The 10,963-nt window shown below is 45.5% G+C and overlaps 3 protein-coding genes across 3 annotated transcripts; all 3 read right to left on the reverse strand.

Moving 5' to 3' along the window:
- Positions 1-1,167: 1,167 nt before the first annotated feature.
- On the reverse strand, positions 1,168-4,154 carry LOC115318611. The gene is made up of 10 exons (XM_040218056.3): positions 4,150-4,154; positions 3,946-4,026; positions 3,748-3,828; positions 3,544-3,624; positions 2,742-2,798; positions 2,512-2,586; positions 2,199-2,407; positions 1,879-2,038; positions 1,563-1,680; positions 1,168-1,286 (listed from the first exon to the last, which is right to left on the reverse strand). Exons 5-10 carry the CDS (start codon positions 2,785-2,787, stop codon positions 1,256-1,258), a joined length of 639 nt encoding a protein of 212 aa, XP_040073990.2. The 5' UTR covers positions 2,788-2,798; positions 3,544-3,624; positions 3,748-3,828; positions 3,946-4,026; positions 4,150-4,154; the 3' UTR covers positions 1,168-1,255.
- Positions 4,150-8,122, reverse strand: LOC121836837. Its single transcript, XM_042292099.1, has 6 exons — positions 7,841-8,122; positions 5,291-5,482; positions 5,018-5,212; positions 4,815-4,886; positions 4,323-4,403; positions 4,150-4,230 (listed from the first exon to the last, which is right to left on the reverse strand). The coding sequence occupies exons 1-6, from the start codon at positions 7,872-7,874 to the stop codon at positions 4,157-4,159; spliced, it is 648 nt and encodes a 215-aa protein (XP_042148033.1). The 5' UTR covers positions 7,875-8,122; the 3' UTR covers positions 4,150-4,156.
- Positions 5,489-7,825, reverse strand: LOC120846318. Its single transcript, XM_040218046.2, has one exon. It carries the CDS (start codon positions 7,123-7,125, stop codon positions 5,563-5,565), a length of 1,563 nt encoding a protein of 520 aa, XP_040073980.2. The 5' UTR covers positions 7,126-7,825; the 3' UTR covers positions 5,489-5,562.
- Positions 8,123-10,963: the final 2,841 nt, after the last annotated feature.

The following is a 10,963-nucleotide window of genomic DNA, read 5'->3' on the forward strand; positions in this document are numbered from 1 at the left end:
AAAAAATTAGGGCGATTGAAAAAAGAAGAAACTCTCTTCGGGAACAAACTACCAGCCACGGCGGACGTCAGGAATTGCCAAAAACCTACTAATTAGCCAGATAATTAATTAAAACTTGTTAATTAACTTCTTAATTAGGGGAAATAGACATATGGTTCCAATTAGAAAGTTGCTGAGCGTTATCGAAAACCACTAAATCAGTCATTTTCAGAAAGACTTTGAGCGCGTGAGACGAGTAGTAGCGCACTGAAGTTGCCACTCGTGGAGCAGGTACAAGGCTAGCGTTCGCGGTAAAGCGCCCGCGCGATTTTTCTGCCTCTTATCTAGCCCCAGCCTTGTACCTGCTCCACGAGTGGTAATTTTAGCGCGCTACTACTCTTCTCAAGCGCTTAAAGTCTTTCTGAAAATGACTGATTTAGTGGTTTTCGATAACGTTCAGCAACTTTTTAATTGGAATCATATGTCTATTTCCACTAATTAAAAAGTTAATTAACAAGTTGTAATTACCCAGACAACACAAATGTATCCCAGGGACGTCCTATGGAAGTCCCACCGGGATGGCAGCGACATCCCAGGGATATCCCAGATTCCCCCCTTAAACTTCCCGTAGACGTCCCAAATGGCACTGAAAACAATGGCATGGGAGGTTCCCACGGAGGTCCCGTGGACATCCCTTCGTACTCTCACGGGATGCGAGTAGGACTACTTTGGGAGGTATTATCCCACATTGGATGGCTATGCGACTTGCACAGGACAGCTCATTCTGGTTTGCGGATGCCATTTGAAATTACTCGAAACCACTGGAGCCAGTGTACCGAGCCGCCAACACAGGCGATGTGCATTCTACATTCTGGTGTAAGGGAGACATGGCATGTGCTGTTTTGAAGGAAAGTAAATCTCACTATGGTGAGTGTTAGGAGTTTTACAACGCATGACAACTGGGGTCTCTTGCAGCCTCACAGCTGTAAATGCAGTTCTTACTGAGGATGTAGCCAAAGACCCCTGAAAAACAGCATCATTACATGCATGATATACTGATTATCAAGTATTCATTTAACAAAATGAGTGCCTCCTGCTGTTTACTAGAATGTAAAACACACTGCATGTGAAGACGGCCCTTTTGCAAGACTCCAGATGAGGTTCTCATTAACAAAAAGGCAACTCCAATCTGTAAGAAAAGGTAACATCTATTTTATTTGCACACACCATTTCCCGGCTCTTACAGACTATCCATAGCTTTCCGGCCATCTTGCTTTCACAGACCCTCCCTGGGTTCTTCCACATCCCTAGAAGATAGAAGAACAAGCTGATAAGCTGAATTCCCTGTTGAAACTGCCTTGTTGAATGTCTGCTTAAATTATTAATTATTCTAGTGCGACCATGTTTGTAGCTTTTCAGGTAGACACCTCAACCAAAGCAAATGCAGTTCATTTGAGAGTGGTATGCTCCATTCCTTAATATGTTCCGAACCGTGGCCATATATTTCAGAGTTGGACATGCAACATGTAATTTCATGAACCTTAACATTGCAACCTCAGCTGAACACAAATGAATAGGCTTACTTATTGCAATGCATTTGAAGCCTCTCCTGGGCATGGCGCAGCCATGACATTGTAGTGGCTTCAACTTCCTTCAGGGTACCAACAGCCACCTCCTTCGGCTTGCTTGCTGTAATGCAAGCTGTAAAATATTTTAGGGTTAAAATCTAGCAGAAGCAGATGTGTTACTTAGCTGCAGCACCATGTCTTATAGCATGATTTTATTAGTTAGAGCCAACAGGAAATGAAATTAACCAATTGTAAATGAGTTTCTCATAAACGTTCCACACACACAAAGTAAAAATCATGAATGATATCATTACACTGCATGGGTACATACCACACATCACCTTGCAGAACTCTAGACTGGAGAACTTTCCCTTTGTCTTGGTCCCATACCATGTGAAGGCTGCCCCCACTTCGTGGCACAGCATTTTGCGAAGAATTCGGGCAGTTTTATCTTTCGCATCATCACCCCCAATTACTTGCATCTGCTGCTTCTGAAATAAAATACCAAAGATAGTAAATGTGAACTTGCTGGACGTGGGGAATGGGTCGCCTCTACTGCAGGAGGGTGTGTGAAGGCCTCAGAGGCCGTACAAAAAGTAGTATGGATTTATCCTCCTTATAAAAAAGAGTGCATCTCAAACGTGAGCTAACCAGTTGGACCCTTTTTTGTTCGCATGCAGTCAACTCTTTCTCAAAGGCAAGGAATTCCTGTAGGGTCTCGAACTGTGCAAAGCTTAGAGGTTCAGCAGGTGGCCCATCCACATGGTGTAACATGTCGGTGATCATCAAGAGCTGCTCAGATTGGTGTTGTTGGGTTTGTCTCATGATGTGTAGCGACTTCAGTACCTGCATCATAAAGCCTAGAACGAGTGCACACAAAGTTGTACGTAAGGCGATCCCAGCAGACGAACATATGTTAGAGCAAGAGGTATCTAGTCTTAAGAAAACAATTGAATGTCATCACCACTCAATTGCTGGCTGGATGTTGATGTACTCGGGCCATGAGTATAAGGCTGTCCGTCTTTCAAAATGTGATCACCTGTGAAACAGCAAAAGTATCCTTAAATAGGATTTGAAGCACCATCTGAACAATGTAACATAATAGTAAGAGAAAGATTTATAGTGTGTGCTCAAATAGCAAAAGGGATTGTTTTTTTGAAAATGGGATATGCCACAAAAATTTGGATTTATTACCGTGTTCTTGGCTTGCTTGCTCATGTCTCGGAGTCAAAGGGGACATGGAACGGCCTCCTGGCAAAGAAATTGAGCGCAAACTGCGGTTCAAGCCTGATCTGTATAACAATGCACATCCACAGTAAACAGGTTCAAACTTAGTCCCAAATATTGCAAATAGACTAAGACTAATAACTTATGTGTCCATGAAGACAGTTAGTAACCCTCCGCTGTCTATAGATGGAATGGTTCCTGGAAGAAAAGAGATATGTAACAGAGCTCTTCTAGCACTGAATTACCACAATAGGGCAGATATCAAAAGGCACTCGAGATAATAACTTCCAAAGCAGTGAAATCAGCCAAACGAAGCACGGACTATGCTGGTTTGTAAACAAGTTCCCTCATTAAAGCACAAGTTAGGTTCCTGTCTTCCATAAACAAATCAAGCAAACAAAAAGCACTTTTTTCACCATGTTCCCACCAAGCAGGTGACTTGCTCGCTTGACTGCGAGGCGACGTTTCTTTATGGAATGCACGGCGAGTATCTGATGGAAAAATCTTGTGTGCACCATATTAGAAAGTACCGTAAAATACTGGGTGTTCGCCCATTCCACACTAAGCGCCCACCTCCAAATATTGTAGCATCTCAAAGAAAAGAGGGGATTAGCATCCCCCCTCTTTTCGCGATTATCTCCAAATTTTGAGAGGGCGCTTGCTCGGTACATTACGGTATATACAATTAAGGCAATATCACCTCAAAAAAGGCAAAGCTATCCTGGAAAAGTATTGAGAAAAAGATCCAAAAGTGATAAATGTTTGTTACCATGTGTCCGCTCTTTAGAGGAATCACTGGTTGCTGAACGGCGCCGAGTTGACAGCTCTCCACAAGGCTCGCGGCGACAGCCTGAAAGAGAAATTATGCATTTTCCGTACTTTCAAGATAATACAAGAAAGACAACCTCACGATGGAAAAGTTATCCTGGAGTGGTGTTGAGAAAAATCTCCAAAAATAATAAATGTCTATTACCATGAGTCCACTCTTGAGAGGAATAGTTGGTTGCTGAACGGTGTCGAGGTGACAGCTCTCCACGAGGCTCACGGCGACTGCCTGAAAGAGAAATCATGCATTTGCAATAAATTAAACATAGTAGAAAGACAACTCCACCACAGAGAAGCTATCTGGGAGTGTTGAGAGAAAGCTCCAAAAGTAATAAATATCTATTACCATGTGTCCAGTGTTCAGAGGAATAACTGGGTGCTGAACGGTGCTGAGGTGACAGCTCTCCACGAGATTCATGGCGGCTGACTGAAAAAGAAACCAAACATTCACCATACTTTAAACATGATACAAGAAAGACAACCCCACCACAGGAAAGCTATCCTGGAGTGGTGTTGAGAAAAAGCTCGAAAAGTGATAAATGCTTGTTACCATGTGTCTACTCTTGAGAGAAATGACTGGTTGGTGAACGGTGCCGAGATGACAGCTCTCCATGAGATTCACAGTGACTGCCTGAAAAATAAACCATGCATTCACCTTACTTTAAACATAATACAAGACAACCCCACCACAGAAAAGCTCCAAAAGTGGTAGATGTTTATTACCGTGTGTCTGTTCTTGAGAGAAATAACTTGTTGGTGAATGGTGCTGAGGCGACAATTTCTCATGAGATTTACGCCGACTGCCTGAAAGAGAGACCACGCATTAGCCGTAGGAGTGATGAATATTTCGTACCATGTCTAGCCTCTCCACATGAATTCTTAGACATCGGAACTCTGGAGCGTGAGGACAAAAAAGATGACCACAAACACAAAGCTCCGTGTTGTGTCCATCCTTTTTGTCCCCACTCCAGGGTTACTACGTCTATCCTTTACTAGTTCGCCTGCCTACTGGGTTCAACTTCAATGAATCCTTGGTTGCTGATTGGTACCGAGGTAATGGATCAGCCTTTAAAAAGGCGGTGGCTGCCTAAAAAGACATGATGAATCCATTGTCGCTGAAATCACATGCTAAGAATACAGCACCAACCAAGGAACATTGAAGCAATTCTGCTAAGGCATTGAAACAAAGCACCAAAAGCAATTAACATTTACTACCATGTGCTCGCTTGCCGGAGGGCTTGTAAGTCTTTTCTCGAACCTGGGGCACTTTACGTCTGCAGCGGACGCCTGGAGAAATAAACATGCCCGAGTTATATTTGAAACAAGAACTGGAAGAACTCAGACATGTGAAATGTCAAAAAGCAAATACCTTCCGTAGAGGTGCGCTCAGTTTGCTGCTTACGGAGTAAACCACTCACTTTTCGTTGTTGGTTTAAAGCATGGTGGAGTTGGCGGTTTGGGTGGCTGGTAGGTCTCTTCACCCTCAGATTCAGTTTCACTATACAAGATCCTCTTGGCTTTTTTCCTTCTCCCACGACCCATCTCCACGTCGCTACAAAGGTCCGATGTCAACTCGGCCGTCGGCAACTTGCTTCTGGCTTTCTGGTAAGTGTCTGTAAAAAAGAAGGGATTGCTATGTCTCCACCAAGCATTCAGTTGCTAGAATATCTCAAGCAGTTTTTTCCACTTACCATACCATCCTAAGGAAGCAAAACGGGATTTCTTCCAATCTGGCTGTGGCTGGGCACCTTCCAAGGTGAGAGCACCAAGATTCTTGTGTGTTCCAGCCGGCCAAAAGCAGTCAGCCCCATCCACCCAGTTTAAATGAATAACGGCGACGGTATTGTCACCAACGAATTTGACAACTCCAAACTTTTTGTCATCTAGATAAATAAAAAAGAAAGATTCTGTCAACAAATGAAGATTGCAGATCAATATACAACCAAAGTTGAAAGAGGTGACATTACTGCAAATGAAGTAAAGGAAAGACAGCAAATTTCCCCTTGTAAGGCATTCGGACACATTTCTGGGCAACATCTGAAAGTGGCCACGATTTGGTGACGGAAGGGTTACACGCCAGCACAACACCAAGCATTGACGACGGACAGGGGTGGGTATACAAGTCACTTGAGCTCTCGAACCGCTTGCCGATCACCAGTGCCTGGCCAGACGTGGAGCAAAAAGTGAAGTTCTGGATCATGATGATGTCACCATCGTTGAGCATACAGGTGTTGTCATTGATGCGAGTCCTCAACGTAAATTTGTGAGGGATTTGAACAGCCTTGTATTGAGGGCCTTTACATCCAACAGACAGTGGGCCATTGACATGTTCATGGAAAAAGTGATTTTTATCCTTGAACTTTGTCTTCACAAACATACTTCTGCGTTCAGTGATTCTGTTGTAGAGTTGCTCCAAGGGTCTCTCGGGTGTCCTTTGAAAGACTTTCAATGTCCCCATAAAGTTCTCAAAAGGGAATGCACTCCACCCATCCAAGGGTCCATGAGTGCGTGCATCATTCGCAATGTGGATAAGGTTGTGCACGTTATGCGACACCTTATCCTTTCCATACAATGAAATGTAGGTCTCGACAAAATGTACAAGCAGTTGTTCAGAATAGTCCACATACTCAAGGCAAAGTTTTGGGCTGCTGAGAATTGTGATGGCAGCGTGCAGAGTCATGAAGTTGAAGAAGAAAGGCTCTGGAACTCTCGAGTAAAAAACAATGGGCCCTGTGTATAACACAAAGAGCCGAAATTCTACCGCCTTCCAGCGGTCTAAATCGAGCAGACTTCTGGGCTTTCGACCAAAATCAGAACAGATGTACCGTTCAATCTCAAGGTTGGCTAAAGATATAGCATCTCGTGCAGCCGTGCCTAACCGACACCTGCTGTCACCCTTGAGCCATAATCTCAGGAGCTTAGAAACCACACCTAAACAGAAAAGGTGCATATAGTCCAATGGAACGTTCTTCACTAGATCAATAGGAAGCTTTTCCAGTTCAGTTCTTTGGAGATGATGTTCCTCTTGTGCATGGCTTCGGAAACTCGCATTTGTTCTCAACGTGGCATCAAGCTGCAGAAAGCACACGCGACCATTGAGAAAGTCACCTTCTGTTTGGCATTTTGTACAACTGAAGTAACCATTGTGGCCCTTGATGCCGAGGACATAGGACTTTGCGGGAGCATCACAGATGAGCACAGAAAGCTCGATTCGCAAATGCCTGCCCTTGAAGATTAATCCGTCGCTCAGTGCTTCAATGATGTCGGACACAGCAGGCCGCAGAAATTCCTCCGCACAAACGGCTTTTGATTTGCCATAGTAAACACCAATGGGAAAGGGGTCACATTTCCCGCAATTGGTCACATGGCATAGCACAGGCCAGAACTGATCACGGGTGCTTTTTGTGAGCGGAAGACCGTCAATGTTTACATTGATCTTGATGACGTCTGGCACAAAACGTGCTCGTTTCAAAGTATCGTCAAGTCCTTCCTTCACACCGAAATGGCAGTATTTGCCGGCTCCCATCTTCTCTACACATGCCTTTCTGGGGGTTTTAAGCAGTGATCTAGCACTGCCGGGGATTGATGCAAAACAGGAATGAGTTTGCAAAATCTTCAGAAGCTCAGTGAGTGCGCGGTGAGGCGTAGCCGTGTCAAGAGCCCAGCTCCGGAGTTTTCCTACAATCGATTCATGAATGTCCGCATCCTCGCAATTTCTCTTCTCTTCATATCGAATCGAGCTCTCCGGAATGTTCTGAGGCTGTAGGTCAGCTCGGTCGAATTCATTTGCCTCCGAGCTCTCAAACTCTGTGCCTGAGCTCTCCGGATTGTCCCCAGGCTGGAAGTCAACTCGGTCGAATTCATCTGGCTCCGAGCTCGAGAGCTCGGAGCCTGAGCTCTCTGAAATTTGCTGAGGCCGGAGGTCAGCACGTTGGGCTTCATCTGGCTCCAAGCTCTCGAGGTCGGAGTTGAATGTTGAAAGCAGATGGCTCCGCTCTCTTCGGCCATGCTGCTCTTCAACCGGGATCAAGCCGTCGCCAAGCTGGCCCACTTGGAAAACTTCATCGGCCGTTAGAGCATGCAGATCTTCAAAGGCCCTTTTACGCGCTCGCCTATAAAACGTGGTTTTTGGAGGTTGGTCCTTCGGTAAGCAGGTTACACGCCACGGCCTTTGCGTGCACACACAAGTGGCAAGAACACGCTACCCGCACTAAGTGGCAAGTGTAAATACAAAACGTTACCTGGAGTAGCTCGTTGATTTTCCATGCTTTCCATGGGTGCAGCAACGCGCCAGGGGTACCAACGGTATTCCAAGCTTTGCTCAACTGTCTGTCTAATTCGCGTCCGTGTTTCGTTTTTTCATTCAAAGACCAGAACAATCGGAGCGGAGAAAATAGCTAGGAGTTGAAAGCGAGGACCGGTTTCCGTTTTTTGGCGCGAAAGCTGCCGGAGCATGACCAATGTGGCCAGACTCCAACTGACTTCGGTTGTACAGTAGTTATACATGCTTGGTTCAGTAATAATAAAACTTAGTATGTACACGTTAATTAATTTTCGCTACCTCCCTCCACACTTTTTTACAGTAGTGCATAGTTTAAGGAACGGACTAATACTAATGTTTAACGTTTTCGTTTTTTTAAACATTTGCAGTACCGAAACTGAAACTAAGCTAATTTTTAGAGGAAACTCCAAGTGTATGTGCTTGTGCATTGTATTCAAGAGATGTCAAGCCGAACTTATCATTTTATGTGAGAAAAACGAAACTGGCCCCATTACGGAACAAGAAAAAAAGTTCTTCATAGTGCTTGTCCCCGTGTCCAACACGAAGGCACCCTCCGTGTCGGACCGTCGAACGCGGGGTACCGTTATCCGACAGACCGCTCGCTGTCCACCTTTACCATAATATTTTAAATTTCGGACGTCAACACAGAAAAACCTGCGTAAACCCTAACGTAAAAAAAAAAAAAAAAAAAAAAAAAAAATTATTGCTAAAATTTTTTGATTTTTTAACATCCCCAGTTCATCCGGTGACCGATTTCCGAGGGACATCCCAGTGGGAAGTTTTCGGGATCATTCACTAACGGATGTCCCACGGAGGTCCTAGGGATATTAAAGTTGGAGTTTGCGAAGTCGGGAGGTTTTTGGGACATCCCTGGGATACGGTGTGTTGTCTGGGTAATTATCTGGCTAATTAGTAGGTTTTTGGCAATTCCTGCCGTCCGCCGTGGCTCGTAGTTTGTTCCCGAAGAGAGCTTCTTTTTTCAATCGCCCTAATTATTAGGATTTTTGAAAGTCTTCGCAAAAACACCCGGTATATCTTTTTGTAATTGCTCAATGCGCGTTTTTTCCCACAACCTTCACAATACACTACAGCCAGAGGGCTACCAAATAACTGCAACATATACAGCCTTTTGTATAAAAAGTTTGTGCCCTAGTCAAAAAAGACCTCTTCGAAAGCAACATCAACAATGCAGAGAAACGAACCTGATTTCGAACACCCGGAGTGAAAGCCAACGGGGAGCAAATACGAGCGCCAGCACATAATGGGCACCATAGCGGTCATGGGTTCCGCGAAACACACCGCCTAGTTAGGTGGTACCACAGCAGTACAAAGGCGCCACCCGATTTGTAGAACTCGCCTTGTCCACCGATCATCCACGAGATAAAGCTCCCGATACACTTACGAAGTCCCGTCCCCCCCCCCCTCCGGCTTCGGTGGGACCTTCGCCTCTGTGTGCGTTCCCGCAATCGGACTACTCGCTCATTGACAGGCCGTGCTGACAGGTCGGTTGCAGGACTTCCTCGGGAAAAGCTCGAAGGTCATCCCATGCGCAAAGCACGTGTGCGACAAGGAGCCCCACACGTTCGCCGCGTTCGCCTTCACGCTTCCTGCACACACACACAAGGACACTTCACGAACGCTCCGAAAAGAAACCACTGAAAAAGTCAAGCGAATAGACGAGTACTCACCAAGTAGACACAAAACCCACAGCTCCGTCCATGGGCACGGCGACATCTGAGACACTTTTTGTTTTTCGGAGAACGTTCTTCGAAGGCACTAGAGCACTATATAGCTCCTACGGAGCAGAGTAGCGCAATCCATTGAACCCCGTGTTTTGCCGACAACATGGCCGACAGAGCAGCTCGGCGCGAGTCACGTGGTACTCAGGGTTCCAGGAGGCGGCCCGCCCTATGGGAAAATACATGGAGATCGACACAACACGGCTGATTAAAAAATTAACGGCGAGTTCACACTTTTCAAAACTAGTCTGTCGTGAAGTTAGTAAATTATTAAACACTTTATCAAAGTTTTAATAATATCGGATGCGTGTGCAAATTTTAAAAAGGCAATTTCCAAGGCAATGGCGTTTGAAGCAGACGATTTCTGCTCGCAGCGGGGATGGGCTTTTCGGGTTGGCCGGAGCGGGTCACGTGAATGGTGTGACGTCGCCGTGTCGTCTGCTGCATGATGCCGCTCAGGCAATTTTTTAAAAAAAGTCAGGTCCTTGCGGGGCACAAAACTTAGCGGAAATTATTCGAAAATGTTCCATTATTATGTCAAAAACGATTGCCATTCCGTACATCCCCACAATACTGAAGAAACAACGATTTTCTCACGTTCTCCATGCATTTCTGACAGCAGTTGGAACCTCCGGGCGTTCGCCGCTAGTCGCCGAGAGGCGGCGTTCTAGATTGCGCTACTCTGCTCCGAAGGAGCTATATAGTGCTCTAGAAGGCACTAAAGGCCTGAAACTGCCCGAAAGTTTGCAGCTTGCTTTGTTTTTGATTTTGGTTACGCTGGCGATGGCGTCGCGGCCGACGCAGCGACGTTCGCTGGTTACGACGAAACTCATTTGACGCAACGTGAATGTTTCTGTTTTAATCGACATACATTAAAACTTTTAAACGTAAAAAAAATTTGTTTAAACATTTATCTAATTCTTTGTAATGAAGTATGTTGGTTGTGTACTAAACTGAACCTTGGCCTGTCTCAGCTTTGTCGTATACTAAACTGTAGCTTGGCCTGTCTCAGCTTGGTTTTATTTCAACATGGCGGCGACAATCGTTGCGTGCTGTGTTGTGCTCAACCTATTTTCTGTGCATTGGTCGTCCTGTTAGCCACCTCCTGCAATCCACATCAGCGGCAAGCATGCTGTCGGAGTATTGTGTGCCCGCCGGAAAGAATATACAGTCTTCTCGGAAGCAAGGCTGCTACTAGGGCTGCTTGGATCGTGGCTTCGACGTCGTCGGCTCCCACGGACCGCTTCCGCGAGCCTCACGCCGTTTGCTTGGTTCCTTTACGTTTCCGGCGATGAATCCCCCAGCCTTGGCCTTGGCCTTGGCCTCATCCCTATAGGACCTAG

This window comes from Ixodes scapularis, unplaced genomic scaffold (assembly GCF_016920785.2).
Source record: "Ixodes scapularis isolate PalLabHiFi unplaced genomic scaffold, ASM1692078v2 PGA_scaffold2__306_contigs__length_199485367, whole genome shotgun sequence".
Classification (NCBI taxonomy): Eukaryota; Metazoa; Arthropoda; class Arachnida; order Ixodida; family Ixodidae; genus Ixodes; species Ixodes scapularis.